This window comes from Myotis yumanensis, unplaced genomic scaffold (genome assembly GCF_028538775.1).
Source record: "Myotis yumanensis isolate MYYU_CA2020_CCGP unplaced genomic scaffold, mMyoYum1.0.hap1 SCAF_4, whole genome shotgun sequence".
In the NCBI taxonomy this organism is placed as follows: domain Eukaryota; kingdom Metazoa; phylum Chordata; class Mammalia; order Chiroptera; family Vespertilionidae; genus Myotis; species Myotis yumanensis.
This window is the reverse complement of record NW_027223755.1, coordinates 106277906-106293659: the sequence shown is the minus strand read 5'-3', so window position 1 is coordinate 106293659 and position 15754 is coordinate 106277906. Positions and strand designations below refer to the sequence as shown.

Below are 15754 nucleotides of genomic sequence, written 5' to 3'. Positions count from 1 at the left end.
CGTTTCACGGATGGGCTAATCGAAGTTCTGATTCGCCTGAATTATATAGTAAGGGTTCTCTCTCACATCATAACCGACACCCCACAACCCAGTAACTTTCACATTTAAAAATTAGTTTAAAAAAAAAGTCTTTACAGTTTTTCTTATTTCCAACAGGTCAGGATTTGGATATTTCATTTAAAAGTTCTGTATTTCCCATTTCTCTTAAAAAAAAAAAGATATCTAATGCTCCCATTTTATGGGTGGGGCAACTAAAGATAAAAATCGATGAAAGCAAAGAGAAATGCAGTCAGTAAATGTTTAAAATCCCTGTCTCACCTCTTGACAACAGCTCTGTGTGTGGATCAGTATCTCCCTTTGACAAACGAAGGAATTAAATGTTAGAAAACCTAAGTAAATAGTTCCAAGTCACACAGCTGCTAAGTAGCAGATCCCAAAGCTCATGTTCTTTCTCTTGCACCAAACTGTCAGAAATGAGGTCACACAAGGAAATTGGTAGCAGAGCCAGGACTTCATTCCTTAGGTGGGTGATCGCCTTAGTCTGTTTTGTCCCTGGCCAGTCCTATCAGTTCCTCTCACCCCTTCCTCCCTACTGACACCCTCCTTGGAAAAAGCTAGGAATTGGGAGTCCAGCTCCTAACCCATGGGACGTTTACCTTTTCCAGGGGATAGAGTCCCTTTGGGACTTTCAGCCAAATGACCTGTTTCTTGACAAATATAAAAGAAGTCTCGGGGAGGCCGGGTTTCCCAGTAGGCAGAGCATCAGTGATGGGCCTTCTATGTCTGTACTAGAGCGGCTGGCCACAATTCTCCCTTACTTGTGTTGAACTTTAGATAAATGGCTTCATAGTTTATGTATTATTCTGTAACTTGCTTCTAATTTTTTTTTTCTTGCAAAACACCTCAAATTTTACTCACGGTAAAAGTATTTAATAAGTACTACATCAGTACAGAAAACACACAGCCTATATATAGCTCATCCTTTAAAACCAGAACGGTCACGTGAAAAGTCATACAGATTCTTTCTACTTAAAAAATCTAAAGTACACACTGGGAATGGAACTGTTTTCTCCTTCTCGAGATGTGACAGCCACGTTTTCTGGTCTATCACACACAGCGCGAAGCCAATGTACTAACTCAAAGCAGCCGTGCGCAGGAAAGCTGTCCGCTCCCTCCTGCTCCTGCTGAGCTAGACCAGCAGAAGTCTGTCTTGGCAGGAAGATTTTGACAAGAAGAGGGCATTGCAGACCCTCTATCCCGACAGATACCCTAACCGAGCTATACAGAAAAAATGTAAGCAAACCTGCACACTCAACATGCTATAAGAAAAGGAGATTTTACTTCGAGCGTAAGCACACACTCACTGGAGCACCCACAGAAAGCATTTCTGCTTTCCCAGTGAAACAGGAATTTTTAGGGATGAAAGAGACAGGTTTAGGAAATTTTAGAAATTAAGAGGACCATGGAAAAGCACGGGGCTGCAGAGCAGCGGAAGGTATATTTCCGTAGAATAGGGAGCTGAAAAGCTGCAACAGGTACACTTCCATAGAATGAGGGAGCTGGGAACAGCAAAAGGTCTATATTTACAAAATAAAAGGAAGGAGGGGAGGAAAACCTCACATGTCCCATGTAAAGTTCGACATTTGAGCTCAGAAGTTACTATAGTAACCAGTCTAAGGGAATAGTGACCAATTAGAGGGGCTATCAAGACACAAAGATCTACAACCTTTATAAGCCCTGGAAAAGGGAACTCAGTGGGACTCTCTCCCCCTCCCCACGTGGAGTCTGTACTTGTTCCTCAATAAATCTCAACCTTTGCTATACCACCTTCTGTCCGTGGATTCATTCTTCGATTCCCATGGACAAAGAACCCGGGAACCAATCTGCCCAGGGGAACACCGCATGTTCCAGTCCAAAAATTCTGTTTCACCAGCACAAACAACTAAAAAGCACACGGCATATAATACTTTGATCTGGAAGTGAGTAATCGTGGAACTTCCAAGATTATATCCACTAGGTCAGCCTGAGCATTTATCTATAAAAATAGTTTTTTCAAAAATGCTTAAAAGAGAGTCCTAGAAATAGGGGGACTATATCGGACCAGCAGAAGACAGCGATACAGGGACTGCAAAAGCGAGACTAGGAATTGACTTGGACATGTAGCTTTTAGGTAAAGGACATCTCGGTCGATTCCTACAGCCAAGACTCGCTGTGACAATAGGAGCTCCAGAAATGTCAAGGCAGGCAGCTGGCTTGAGGAACACCCTCCATAAATGCTCCCCAGCAGTAAAAACCCCATTGGTACAGCTTATCAACACGTGTACTAGGGAAGGCCCCCCAGGTGGAATGCTGGATGTGGATTTGTCCAGAGGAGCCCACTCAAGGGAGGATGTCCACCGAGGGAGGAGGAGTAGGGTTACCGAAGACAAGGGTTTTCTGAAGAAACGGATCCCAGGAGGGTCACACATTTTTTTTTTCTTGGCCCATCAGTACTTGACATTAACAGAGTTGCAGAACAAAGCTGGTCTCCCCAAGATCTATCCTTCCATCCATAGCTGAAGCTCTCCCGGTGCACTGGGCTGATGTCTGGGACAGTCTCATTGCTGGAGGGGGACCTCGTGCCACAGGTTGTTCTGGGAAGCTGGCAGAGAGAACGATTTGCAGTTACGTTGAAAGGAGTTAAAGTAGAATTGGGTAGACGGGTAAGGGGTGGAAGAAGGAGGAATCATGGAGCTAGCTGAAACCACAAAATGTTTAGCAGAAAAACAGGGCGTTTTGAAACAAGGATGTTTTTCTTGCAAGTGCAAAATAAAATGTTGCAAAAAGGCCAGGAGCCACTCAGAGAGCCGCACAGATAGACAAAGAGCCGGCCTTTAGCAGATATTAGGGGAAGGACAGATGCTTCGGGGTCGGCCCATTTGGGTCAGGCGGGGAGCCTGTGTTCGCTTAGGATAAATTCCTGCCTTGTTTGAACTTGAATTCCTCTGGTCCTCGGCTTCATTCTTCGATTCCATGAGACACAACCCTGGGAAGAATTCCTGCTCACCGGTTCCAGTATCAACGTCACCACTAAACCACTGCTTAAGTTCAGTCCCCGGCCTTCTTTTTCTGCTCTGTAGTCCAGAAACATTTCTTTAAAAGCCAAAAAATCGGTAAACGTGAGCAGCATGCCAAATATGTCAGCAGCCACTTCATCTCTGTGATGCTGCAAAGTTGTCGTGAAGGCCTCCATGTTAAACCCAGGAATCCGCGCCTGCAGCTGTTCTTTTTTATTATTATTATGGGATTCTTAAAAATGAATTTTAATTTACTTCAGTGAAAAAAATCAGCACATCCTCTATAGCACTTGCTGTAAAGATAAAACAGTGGGTGTTTAACAAAAAGCCTGGGAATCACTATTTTAGGTTCTAAGTTAATAGTAACTGGTTAATTGCACTTTAAGTTATTTGACCTTTGAAATGATTGTGCAATAGTCCTATTTAAAAATGGAACTGTTCTTCTACCCACTGCCTGGTTATAGTAAATGTTGTTCTATAGGCATGTGTGTGCTAATGCTGTTGTTAGCTGTGGGGTTGGGCCAAGAGACAGGGGAATAAGCCCCTACCCCCCAACAATAAGGTGGCAGAATTAAACAGGCATAAAGGAACTGTTTTTCCTTTCACTAACTAAAAAGTACTTCTTAAGCCAAAACCGGTTTGACTCGGTGGATAGAGTGTTGGCCTGCGGACTGAAAGGTCCCAGGTTCGATTCCGGTCAAGGGCATGTACCTTGGTTTCGGGCACATCCCCAATGGGAGGTGCGCAGGAGGCGGCTGGTCGATGTTTCTCTCTCATCGATGTTTCTAACTCTCTGTCCCTCTCCCTTCCTCTCTGTAAAAAATCAATAAAAATATATTTAAAAAATAAAATAAAAAGTACTTCTTAAAATAGTGTATAAACTAGATCAAATAGAACTACTTTAAGGAAATAACCTGAAGGAAGGTTAAGCAAAATCTGTTACCTATTTAGACCTATACAAATCGAACATAACCTTTAATGCAATACTGTATAAACTGCATGCAATTCCTACCTTAATCTACATACATCCCATCGGTGAGAACAACAAGAGTTCCTTACAGCTGCGGTCAAGTAGCCCACTGAAGATGGAACCATCCATTACACGCAGTCTCCCATTAACTGATGGACTTAAACTTGATCCACTGATTTGCACCCCGAACTTCAAAAGGTGGATCGTTGGAGTAGATGTGACAGCCTAGTTCAGTGGTCAGCAAACTGCGGCTCGCGAGCCACATGCGGCTCTTTGGCCCCTTGAGTGTGGCTCTTCCACAAAATACCATGTACAGTGCAATTGAAACTTCGTGGCCCATGCACAGAAGTCGGTATTTTGTGGAAGAGCCACACTCAAGGGGCCAAAGAGCCGCATGTGGCTCACCAGCCACAGTTTGCCGACCACTGGTCTAGTTCTTTCAAAGGCAGTTCAGGATCCACTGTAGCAAATTGGGTGGCATCCTCGATTTCTTTCCTCACTTCAACATCAGTTTCCTCTAATTCTTCAACACTGGCAAGACTGCTGTTCACCATTCTATCCTTGAGAAGCATGATAGGGTCACTCTTACTCCTTCCTGAATTCCCCTCTGTACGATAACTGACTCCAGGGTCACCCATGCTGTGTCCATAGTAACAGTATGTCTGCTGCTCCATTAGTACAGGGCCCTTTCCAGCCCTACAATGGGCAGCTGCAAACTTTGTTGCCTCCCGGACCCATAGGATATCCATTCCAACTACCCTCAGCCCAGGAATGAAGTCGCCTCTTGTAGGGCGCGGCTATCGGGTTAAGCCTCGGACTGACCTGTTAGCAAGGCCATAAACAAGTCCCAGCTTAGAGGGCACAGTCCTCTTAGCATAATTAGACTTGATCTTATGAGCTCCCTAGATCCTTCTAGGGCTGTGGCAGGTGCAGCAAGTGCTGCCAAAACAAGTGAAACTTACAAGAAAGTTTGTAACTGTGGTGACCACTACCTTGTTTACCTCTGGCTATAAAATAAAGGCTCAGCTTGCCGTCTGGATCTCTCCCTGTGGCCTCAGCCAGGCACAGGAGATCCACCAGACCCAGCTTATTCTCTTTGTCTGTCATTTCTTCATCCCTTCACCGCCCTCACTCAGGCTTTCGAACCCTTGGCTGAGCTGGCTCAGCACAGCCTCTCTTATAGTAATAGGTGCTGGCTGCTGCTCTCTCAACAGACCTTCCCATCCCGTAGCGGTTATTTTCACAGATGAAAATACAAGGTAATGCCCTGATCGGTTTGGCTCAGTGGATAGAGCGTCGGCCTGCGGACTGAGGGGTCCCGGGTTCGATTCCGGTCAAGGGCATGTACCTTGGTTGCAGGCACATCCCCAGTGGGAGGTGTGCAGGAGGCAGCTGATCGATGTTTCTCTCTCCTCGATGTTTCAAACTCTCTATCCCTCTCCCTTCCTCTCTGTAAAAAATCAATAAAATATATTAAAAAAGGAAAAAGCCATTCTTCAGAAGGAGGGTGAAATTAAAAAAAAACAACAATAAGGTAATTTCCACAAAGCTGCCATATTGTATGCTTCAAATATCTGACCCTGGTTAGCAGCGCCATCATGATACAAAGTCAAACAGACCTCCTCTTTTCCATTATACTTGCAGCCAGCTCCCAGGGGCACCTGAGCTCCAACGATGCCATTGCCCCCACAGAAATTCTTGGCACACATATGCATTGACCCTCCTTTTCCTTTCGCACAGCCTCCTCTTCATCCTGTAAGCTCTGCGAGAATTTCTTGTACAGAAAGCTCACGAGTAAAGGTAAAGCCGTGAGCCCGATAGGCTGTGATCAGATGGTCTGTGGGATTTATGCCAGTTTCCATGCCCACACAACAAGCTTCCTGACCATCACACAAGTGACAGAAAACATGAATAATTTTCTGGTTATACAGCTGATCTGCCTTTGACTCCAATTAGCAAACAGTCCGCATCATCCTGTAGTATCTGAGCCCATCCTCCCTGGTGAGCACTGTGGTGACAGGAGGGCCCTCTTCCAGCCGGTGAAGGTCACGCTTCTTAATTTCAAATGTAGCATCATTTGCAAAATTACGGATGCCACCAGGACTCTGCGCTGCGCCTGACAGCACGCAGGAGACAGCGGTGAGCATCTTCCTCATGGACTGAGGGTAGTGGCAGGGAAAACGACTCCCAGTGACACAAGCAGTGCCACCCAGGTGTCTCCTAAGCAGCTGTTCTTCAATATTCTTTTCTACCAAATAAACATATTCTTTTTAAAATATATATTTTTTTATTGATTTCAGAGAGGAAGAAAGAGGGAGAGAGAGATAGAAACATCAATGATGAGAGAGAATCATTGATCGGCTACCTACTGCACGCCCCCCACTGGAGACCAAGCCCGAAACCCAGGCATGTGCCCTTGACCAGAATCGAGCCCGGGACCCTTCAGTCTGCAGGCTGACGCTCTATCCACTGAGCCAAACTGGCTAGGGCCAAAGAAACATATTCTTAAAAATAGGCGTGGTGCTCTGACCAGTTTGGCTCAGTGAATAGAGCGTCAGTCTGCGGACTGAAGGGTCCCGGGCTCGATTCTGGTCAAGGGCATGTGCCTTGGTTGCCGGCACATCCCCAGTGGGGGGTGTGCAGGAGGCAGCTGATTGATGTTTCTCTCTCATCGATGTTTCTAACTCTCTATCCCTCTCCCTTCCTCTCTGTAAAAAATCAATAAAATATATTTTTTTAAAAATAGGCGTGGCACGGCCAGCGTGGCTCAGTGGTTGAGCACTGACCTATGAACCAGGAGGTCAGGGTTTGATTCCGGTCAAGGGCACATGCCTGAGTTGTGGGCTCAATCCCCAGTAGAGGGCGTGCAGGAGGCAGCCAATCAATGATTCTCTCTCATCATTGATGGTTCTATCTCTCCCTCTCACTTCCTCTCTGAAATCAATAAAAATACATATTTTTTAAAAAAATAGGTGTGTAGGTACGTTTATTCTCTTCTATATCTTCAAACTCCTGGTAGTACTTGTCCATGAAATTTCTCTGTAATAACTAGAACTCTCATCCATGATAATGTCCTCTAAATGGCCAACCACAGTATCCAATTCTGCATCAGAGGCCAAAGAGGAAGACAGCCCTAAACTCTCTTCCTCTAGCGTGTCCATCACTCTGACTGGTGCTGCCGCATCCACCCCACTCCGGGCCCATCCGCCTCCTACCCTCCCAGCTGCCCGGGCCCAACCTCCATTCTGCTCCGCAGAGCCCCAACCAAGCATCCGGGAGGCCTTGCCACCGAGGCCACCGCAGGGTCACTGGCTAGCCATGTGCCTCCAGGGCCTCTGCATGAACCTTTGCAACCTTTGCATGGGCCTGGCGGCAATTACCCTGTAACTTGCTTCTTATTACCAACTTTTTTTTTATATTATCCATATGGATTCTTAGACCTATAATTCATTTTCCCAGACAAATAATATTCTACTGTGTGATTATACCACATTTATTTATGTATTCTCCTTTTTAAAAAAAAAATTATATATATATATAATTGATTTCAGAGACAAAGGGAGAGGGAGAGAGAAATAGGACCATCAATCATGAGAGAGAATCATTGATCAGCTGCCCCCCACAGGCCCCACACAGAGGATCGAGCTCAAAACCTGTGCATGTGCCCTGACCGGGAATCCAACAGTACCTCCTGGTTCATAGGTCCACACTCAACTACTGAGCCACACTGCCAGGCATGTATTCTCCTTTTAACAGACACTTGGGTTATTTTCAGTGTTTTGCTCTTATAGTTATCCTTTTTTTTAAGGACCGTAAATGGGTTTGTTTTTGTTGTTATTTAATTTATTTTAGAGAGAGAGGGAAGAAGATGAAAGAGGGAGAGAGAGAAACATCCATGTGAGAGGGAAACATCTGCCAATTGCCTCCCTTACCCACCCACACCAGGGATTGAAAGCATGACCTGTGAATGTCCCCTGACCAGAAACTGAACCCCGGCCCTCTCAGGTTAGGGGGCAACATTCCAACCAACTGAGCTAGACCTGCTGGGGCTGGATTTGTTTTTATAAAAAACTTTCCAAGCTCAGCCAGCATGGCTCAGTGGTTGAGCGTTGACCTATGAACCAGGAAATCACGGTTTGATTCCTAGTCAGGGCACATGCCCAGGTTTTCAGCTCAGTCCCCAGTGTGAGGCATGCGGGAGGCAGCCAATCAGTGATACTCTATCATTGATGATTCTTTCTCTCTCTCCCTCTCCCTTCCTCTCTGAAATCATTAAACATATATTTTAGCCGAACTGGTTTGGCTCAGTGGATAGAGCGTCGGCCTGCGGACTGAAGGGTCCCGGGTTCGATTCCGGTCAAGGGCATGTACCTTGGTTGCAGGCACATCCCTATTGGGGGGCGTGCAGGAGGCAGCTGATTGATCTCTCTCATCGATGTTTCTAACTGTCCCTCTCCCTTCTTCTCTGTGGAAATTCAATAAAATATATTAAAAAATATATATATATATTTTAAAAACTTTCCAAGATGTTCTAAGTTTTATGAATTTAAATTGAAAATAGATTCAGTCATTTATTTTGAGTTTACCATCCGCCAGAAATTATGTTAGGTGCTTTACACACATTTAAAAATTGTATTCTCATAACATTCCTATCTAGTATGTATTATCTTTAGGCAAAATGACTATTTTTATAGGCAATAGAAACTGAGGTTCCTAGAGGTTACAATTCGCTCAAGGTCAATTCACCCAAGCCAAGATCACAACTCCATCTAATTCTCATGTTCAAGTTCCTTCCAGTTCACTCCAGGCCTTAATACTGTGTTGTACACTAATAAAAACCAAGTGAGCCGAAACCAGTTTGGCTCAGTGGATAGAGCGTCGGCCTGCGGACTGAAAAGTCCCAGGTTCGATTCCGGTCAAGGGCATGTGCCTTGGTTGCGGGCATATCCCCAGTGGGAGATGTGCAGGAGGCAGCTGATCGATGTTTCTAACTCTATCCCTCTCCCTTCCTCTCTGTAAAAAATCAATAAAATATATTTTTAAAAAACCCCCAAGTGAAATGATGTACTATAAGATGTATAAGTAGTTCCTGTATAGTTTATATTTTCAATGATTGCAAAGTACACATACCACAAAATGTGCCATCTTAACCATTTGTAACTGTACAGTTCAGCAGTATTAAGTACATTCCCAGGATTGTGCAATCCACCTCCAGGGCACTTACATTCTTGTGCATATATCCTGGGGCACATGTGCCAGATCTCCCCTATGGGGAGAATTCCACCTATAGGTGGAATGCATGGGTTTGCATATGTTCAGCTTTATCAGTTGAGACAAAACTCTTTTCCAAAATGGTTGCACCAGTTTATACTCTCATCAGCAATTACTTTTTAAAAAGTATGTAATACATTAAAATGTTTACAGACGTTCTTTATAAAGTTCCAAATGTTAAAGGAACAAAAAGGCAATACACTGCCCTAGCTGGTTTGGCTCAGTGGATAGAGCATCGGCCTGAGGACTGGAGGGTCCCGGGTTCGATTCCGGTAAGGGCACATGCCCAGGTTTCGGGCTTGATCCCCAGTAGGGGGCGTGCAGGAGGCAGCCAATCAATGATTCTCTCTCATCATCGATGTTTCTCTCTTCCTCTCCCTTCCTCTCTGAAATCAATACAAATAAAAGATTTTAAAAAAAGGTAATACACGGAAAAATCTCATATCCCCTAAGCATTTCATTCCTTTCCCAGAGGCAATCAATGTTAACAGTTTCTAGTTGCATATAGTTCCCCCTCTTACAACAAACAATAGTATTCTATACATACAGTTCTGAAGCTTACTCACTTCTCTTAACAAACATCACAGGCACATAACCTGGTGGTCTCTGGAGCAGATTGAATGCATATACTGCTCCGCTCTACACTGCCTGTAACCTTCAATAGGTCATTTAATCATTCTATGCCTTATATTCCTTATATATATGCTGTGGAAAGAATCCTAACTCAAAAGGTTTCATGAGAATTAAATAAGTTAATATAAATTAAATAAGTTAATAACATAGAACTGTGCCTATTAGAACTGTAACTATTAGCAATATACTTACATCAAGGTTTTCTCAACCTTTTTTACAGTTGCTTGGTAGCTTATTATATAACTACTAGAGGCCCGATGCATGAAATTCGTGTAAGAATAGGCCTTCCTTCCCCGGCTGCCGTCACTGGCTTCCCTCTTGCACCCGGGACCAGGCAGCCCTGGCTTGGTCTGTAAGGATGTCTGGTCTAATTAGCATATTATGCTTTTATTATTATAGATATCACAATTTATTTTAATCATAATGAATAAACATTTAAGTTGTTTCCAGTATGTTGATATTATAAACAGCACAGCAATAACTAACGTATTATTTTCCACTCAGGCTGGTGACGACATCTGTAGGATAAAGTTCTAAAATTGAAACTGCTGGATCAAAGGTATGTGCAGTTATAACTTTACTAGACACTGGTAACGACTCTTCATGGATACATCATAGATTTTCGCATCTATCAACTTAAAGGGTACAAAAATGTCAGGAGAGAAAACTAGGTAAGCTACTGTGTTGTCTATATGAGTTAACTAATGCCAGGAGAGGGAAAGTGACACACAGAGTTAGTGGTGGAAAAAGCACCAGAACCCATGTCTGGAGTCCCCAAATTCGTTAAAGTCCTTTTATTTTTATTTTTTTAAAAATTTTTTTCAGGTGTTTCTGAAAATAAGTTTTATTTAAATAAGGGTGGCCGAAACCGGATTGGCTCAGTGGATAGAGCATCGGCCTGTGGACTGAGGGGTCCCAGGTTCGATTCCGGTCAAGGGCATGTACCTTGGTTGTGGGCACATCCCCAGTGGGAGATGTGCAGGAGGCGGCTGATCGATGTTTCTGACTCTCTATCTCTCTCCCTTCCTCTCTGTAAAAAATCAATAAAATATATTTTTAAAAATAAATAAATACATAAATACATAACATAACATTAAAATTGAAGGAGGGAAAAAAGAACATCCCCAAAATCATTTTTTTTTACTTCACATGGCATTGGGCAGCTGTTGCTAGGAAGTTGCAAGCTCTATAGCTAGCTACATGGCTGACACTTCAGTTTGAAATTTGTTCCCTTGTCAAAAGTTTAACTCTGATAAGAACGTTGGCCTCAAATTACGGTGTTTGGACAACAATTAGCTAGGATCTGTCTGGTCAAAAAGACCTTGGTGGCAAGCCACAAGTCCTTACACCTCACTGGAGGGAGGGTGGCAGGCTTGCTCTAAGCTCCATCACCTGGTCAGGTGTAGATCTGTGATTACGGAAAGCGCCCTCTAGTGGTACACCTGCCGCTGCTGCCTTACCCCTCTCCTCTCAGCTTCACGGAAGGCTGCTCAGGCGGTGACTTCTCTGAGCGCAGGGAACTCTGGTGAGGAGCTTTGGCCAGACATGGGCTTGGCGGAAACATCACGGTATTGCTCCGTTTCAGGCTGGACACTGCCAGGCGCCTACTGCTTGACCTCTGTTTAAATGAGGAACTTCAAGACTAGACAGCATGGCTCTTTTCAGCTTATTGCATGAAGGAGTTACACCAGTCCAAGTTAAAAGCAGACCCCAAACGGTTACATTATACAAGCTGTGAGGTTTTTAAACTTGTGACAAGGGACAGAAGGGAAATTCTACTCATTGCAAAGAAATCCTCACGTAAGCTTCTGTGAGCCAAAAGCACTTAAAACCCACGAACCTTCAGCTGGTGGTCCTTAGCCAGTCCAATCTCCACGAGGAAAAGGCATATGTTCTTGCGCTGGTCACCCTGCAGCTGAATTACTTCTCCATATTCTGGATGCTCAATGACAGTACCATTGCAGGTAAATTTCTTCTTAAAGGCCTTCACTAGTTTCTTTTTATCGTAATCATCAGCGATCCCTTGAACAGTAGTAAGGGTCTTCCTGCCGCTTCTCTGTTGAATTCTTATATGGATATTATCTTCAGTGCCAGCGGGAAGCAGGTCATCACCCTTACTTGCATCAGCAAAGGGTTAAAAGAGTGGAGGTTCTGGATAGCGGACATAAGATAGGATTCCTTTTCCTGGGGGAAACGGCCTGCGAAGGCTGCGGCGGGAGAAGGCGGGCAGGGGGGACGGAGCGTCGGGAAGCGAGGGGGGCTCAAGTCCTCGGCGGCGGCTCAGTCACTGGGCCGTTAAAGTCCTTTTAAACCTTGCATTATTTTCATGCAGGAGTTTGCTTATCCAATTTCTTATCATTCTTTTTGAAATATATATATATTTTTTATTTTTATTTTTTACAGAGAGGAAAGGGACAGGGATAGAGACTTAGGAACATCGATGAGAGAGAACCATCAATTCAGCCGCACACCCCCTACTGGGGATATGCCCGCAACCTAGGTACATGCCCTTGACCAGAATCGAACTTGGGACTCCTCAGTCTTCAGGCCCACGCTCTATCCACTGAGCCAAACCGGTTAGGGCTCTTATCTTTCTTTCTGAAACTTTCCACGGGTTATTTTTCCTTCCCTGGATCGATCGTGTGCGCTGTCAGGTGGCCCTTGGACACGGGGTTTGCGAGCTGGCGACCTTCCCCGTCTATGACGCCGTGTGCTCGGTAACCGGCCTCTGGGGAGCAGGGTTCCGCCGGCCGCGGGCAAGAGTTCATTTAAGTGACACGCGGGCGGCGACCCGGAGCGCCCGCTCCGGAAAGCAGCCGCCCCCAAGCGCGCCAGTTGGAGGTCGGTTGGTAATACGTCCGCCTCTCAGACCGAAGGAGGCCCGCCTCTGGGTGCGCGGTGCTTATTGGGTGAAAGGGCTGTCAATCAGCAGGGCCATCAGTACGGAGGCCGTGGCCCCGCCCTCAGGAAGGCAGGAGCGCGCGGCGTGCCTGCAGCTCCGGGCGCGAGTCGTGCCGGTTGCAGGCGCCGCGCTCACCTCTGACTGTTGGTCCGCGTTCACTGGAGAAGGAACCAAAGGGGACTCTGCTCTCCTCCCTTCCGCCCGGCCAGGCAGGCGCGATGGCAGACCCCGCGGCGACGGGTGCCGGCGGGGAGGCGGCGGCGGCGGCAGGTTCGGCGGGTCTGGCGGGCTTGTCTCTGGGTCACGGCTTCTCGAGCTACCGGCCCTTCGAGCCGCAGGCGCTGGGGCTGAGCCCGAGCTGGCGGCTGACGGGCTTCTCCGGCCTCAAGGGCTGAGGCTGCAAGGTCCCCCAGGAGACGCTGCTCAAACTCCTGGCGGGACTGACGCGGCCCGACGACCGGGGCCTGGCCGGAGGCCATGAAGAGGTGGCACAGGAAGCCGGCCTGCAGGTCCTGGCGGAGCCCAGCCCCAGCTTGCCGGCCCTGGGCATCGGGATGGACTCCTGCGTCATCCCGCTGCGGCACGGAGGCCTGTCGCTGGTGCAGACCACGGACTTCTTCTACCCGTTGGTGGACGACCCCTACATGATGGGGCGCATCGCCTGCGCCAACGTGCTGAGCGACCTCTACGCCATGGGCATCACCGAGTGCGACAACATGCTCATGCTCCTCAGCGTCAGCCAGAGCATGACCGAGGAGGAGCGGGAGAAGGTCACCCCGCTCCTGGTCAGGGGCTTCCGGGACGCAGCCGAGGACGGCGGGACGGCGGTGACGGGCGGACAGACTGTGGTAAACCCTTGGGTCATTGTGGGCGGGGTGGCCACGGTGGTGTGTCAGCCCAATGAGTTCATCATGCCCGACAGTGCCGTGGTCGGGGACGTGCTGGTGTTAACCAAGCCCTTAGGGACCCAGGTGGCTGTCAATGCCCACCAGTGGCTGGACAACCCTGAAAGGTGGAATAAGATCAAGATGGTGGTCTCCAGAGAAGAGGTGGAGCTGGCCTATCGGGAAGCCATGTTCAATATGGCCACCCTGAACAGAACTGCCGCGGGGTTGATGCACACATTTAATGCCCATGCAGCCACAGACATCACAGGCTTTGGCATTCTGGGGCACGCTCAGAATCTTGCCAGACAACAAAGAAACGAGGTGTCCTTTGTCATCCACAATCTGCCCATCATTGCCAAGATGGCCGCCATCAGCAAGGCCAGTGGGCGCTTTGGGCTCCTTCAAGGAACCTCGGCAGAAACTTCTGGGGGGTTGCTGATCTGTTTGCCAAGGGAACAGGCTGCTCGCTTTTGCTCTGAGATAAAATCTTCCAAGTACGGAGAGGGTCACCAAGCCTGGATCGTTGGCATTGTGGAAAAGGGGAACCGGACGGCCCGCATCATTGACAAGCCTCGAGTTATTGAGGTCCTGCCTCGTGGGACCACTGCTACCGCTCTGGCTCCAGACCATCCCAACGCCTCCTCTGAACCTAGCTCTTGAGATGGAAGAGCAGAAGTTGTCTGGACCTCACCGCCTGTGCACACAATCATGGATGGTTCTGAAGAGTTGACTTTAGGAACAGATTTCCAAAGAAGGCTGCCCGCATAGTAGTCCCACAGTTGCTCTTTCTAGGTGATTTGAGTCAGCCCATCAGAAGCTGCACATCCAAGGCCAGAAGTCTCATTTTGGACTTCGGGGAAGAGTGGTTTTATTTTGGCTTGGAAGGGGAGCACAAAAACCTGTATCCTCTTTCCAAGAGCAAAGTGAGAAAATTTCCATCTGAGAGAATTGGGAGGAAAATACATATACATGTGTAAATAAATTTGAACCAATATGGTTGATAAATATAAATTGTTAAGAAAGATCTTATAACGCAATGACAGGTTCTTTATTAGACTTTTCTGAAATGCTGTCCCTTTCCTGCTCTGGACAAGAATTGAGCAGCTTGTCCAATGCCTGGGAAAGGAAGACCTGCAGTCATCTGACCTGGTCTCTGTTAATGATGCCTCTTCCTCTAAACCCTTTTAAGGACTGGGAGAGGCAGAGAAGCCCCAGAGCCCAGGCTTGGAGGTCACTAAGATGTTAAAGTTTGTGCTGAAAATTCCTGATGATTTAATCAGTGAAGTGATTTCTAGTGAATTAAATAAAAAGCATTTTGTTGAAAATTCATCTGGCTAATGTTTGGATCCTTGAAGTTCTGAATCTTTTACAGTGTTATCAAATGAATCAATTCATACATTTAGAGTCTGGACCAAGTAGAGAGTTTTCTCATGTTTCCCTGATTCTGGACCAGGGGATTTAACCCCCAGATTTAGGTTTGCATCCTCCCCCCGAGTTGACAGTAAAGGACAAAACAGACATAAACCTCCAGGACTAGAAGGTGGGAGAGGAAATAGCAAAAGTGTCAACAGTCCTTGGAAAATGAAAAGTAGGTGGAAGAGGGGTAACTGCCTTGGCAGGATAGAGGAAGCCAAAGTGTGAATGCCTTCTGAGTTGGGGAATACTAAGGGACATGGGATCAAAAACTGATTCTGGCCCTGGCTGGTTTGGCTCAGTGGTAGAGTGTCAGCCTGTAGACTAAAGGGTTCTGGGTTTGATTCAGGTCAAGAGTACATGCCCGGGTTGCGGGCTCAGTTCCCAATAGGGGTCCTGCGGGTGGCAGCCAATCGATGATTCTCATCATTGATGTTTCTATCTCTCCCTGTCTGGAATCAATAAAAACATCCTATAAAATAAAAAGTAATATGCAAATTAACCAAACCTTGGAAAAACCGGTTTCTATGATGCACTCTGATCACCAGGGGACAGATGCTCAACCTCAGGGGAGTGCTGCTTGGCTAGAAGGCTGTGGTCGGAGCCTCTCCGTGGGACATCC

General features: G+C 46.6%; 3 protein-coding genes and 1 pseudogene across 3 annotated transcripts; 1 reads left to right on the top strand and 3 right to left on the bottom strand.

The window, feature by feature from the left end:
- Positions 1–2240: 2240 nt before the first annotated feature.
- LOC139009320 (ADP-ribosylation factor-like protein 2-binding protein) lies at positions 2241–7187 on the bottom strand. The gene is given in 5 exon segments (XM_070413567.1): positions 2241–2663; positions 3059–3264; positions 6236–6296; positions 6991–7085; positions 7088–7187. Coding segments are annotated over 5 exon segments (528 nt in total). The 3' UTR covers positions 2241–2597.
- LOC139009322 (pyruvate dehydrogenase E1 component subunit alpha, somatic form, mitochondrial-like) lies at positions 4126–6182 on the bottom strand. Its single transcript, XM_070413569.1, is given in 4 exon segments — positions 4126–4271; positions 4453–4807; positions 5199–5285; positions 5561–6182. Coding segments are annotated over 4 exon segments (1164 nt in total). The 3' UTR covers positions 4126–4171.
- A 4177-nt stretch (positions 7188–11364) lies between the features above and the next one.
- LOC139009321 (eukaryotic translation initiation factor 1 pseudogene) lies at positions 11365–12096 on the bottom strand (annotated as a pseudogene).
- Positions 12097–12899: 803 nt separating this feature from the next.
- Positions 12900–15044, top strand: LOC139009316 (selenide, water dikinase 2-like). The gene has a single exon (XM_070413557.1). The coding sequence runs from the start codon at positions 13051–13053 to the stop codon at positions 14377–14379; it is 1329 nt and encodes a 442-aa protein (XP_070269658.1). The 5' UTR covers positions 12900–13050; the 3' UTR covers positions 14380–15044.
- The last annotated feature ends 710 nt before the right edge of the window (positions 15045–15754 follow it).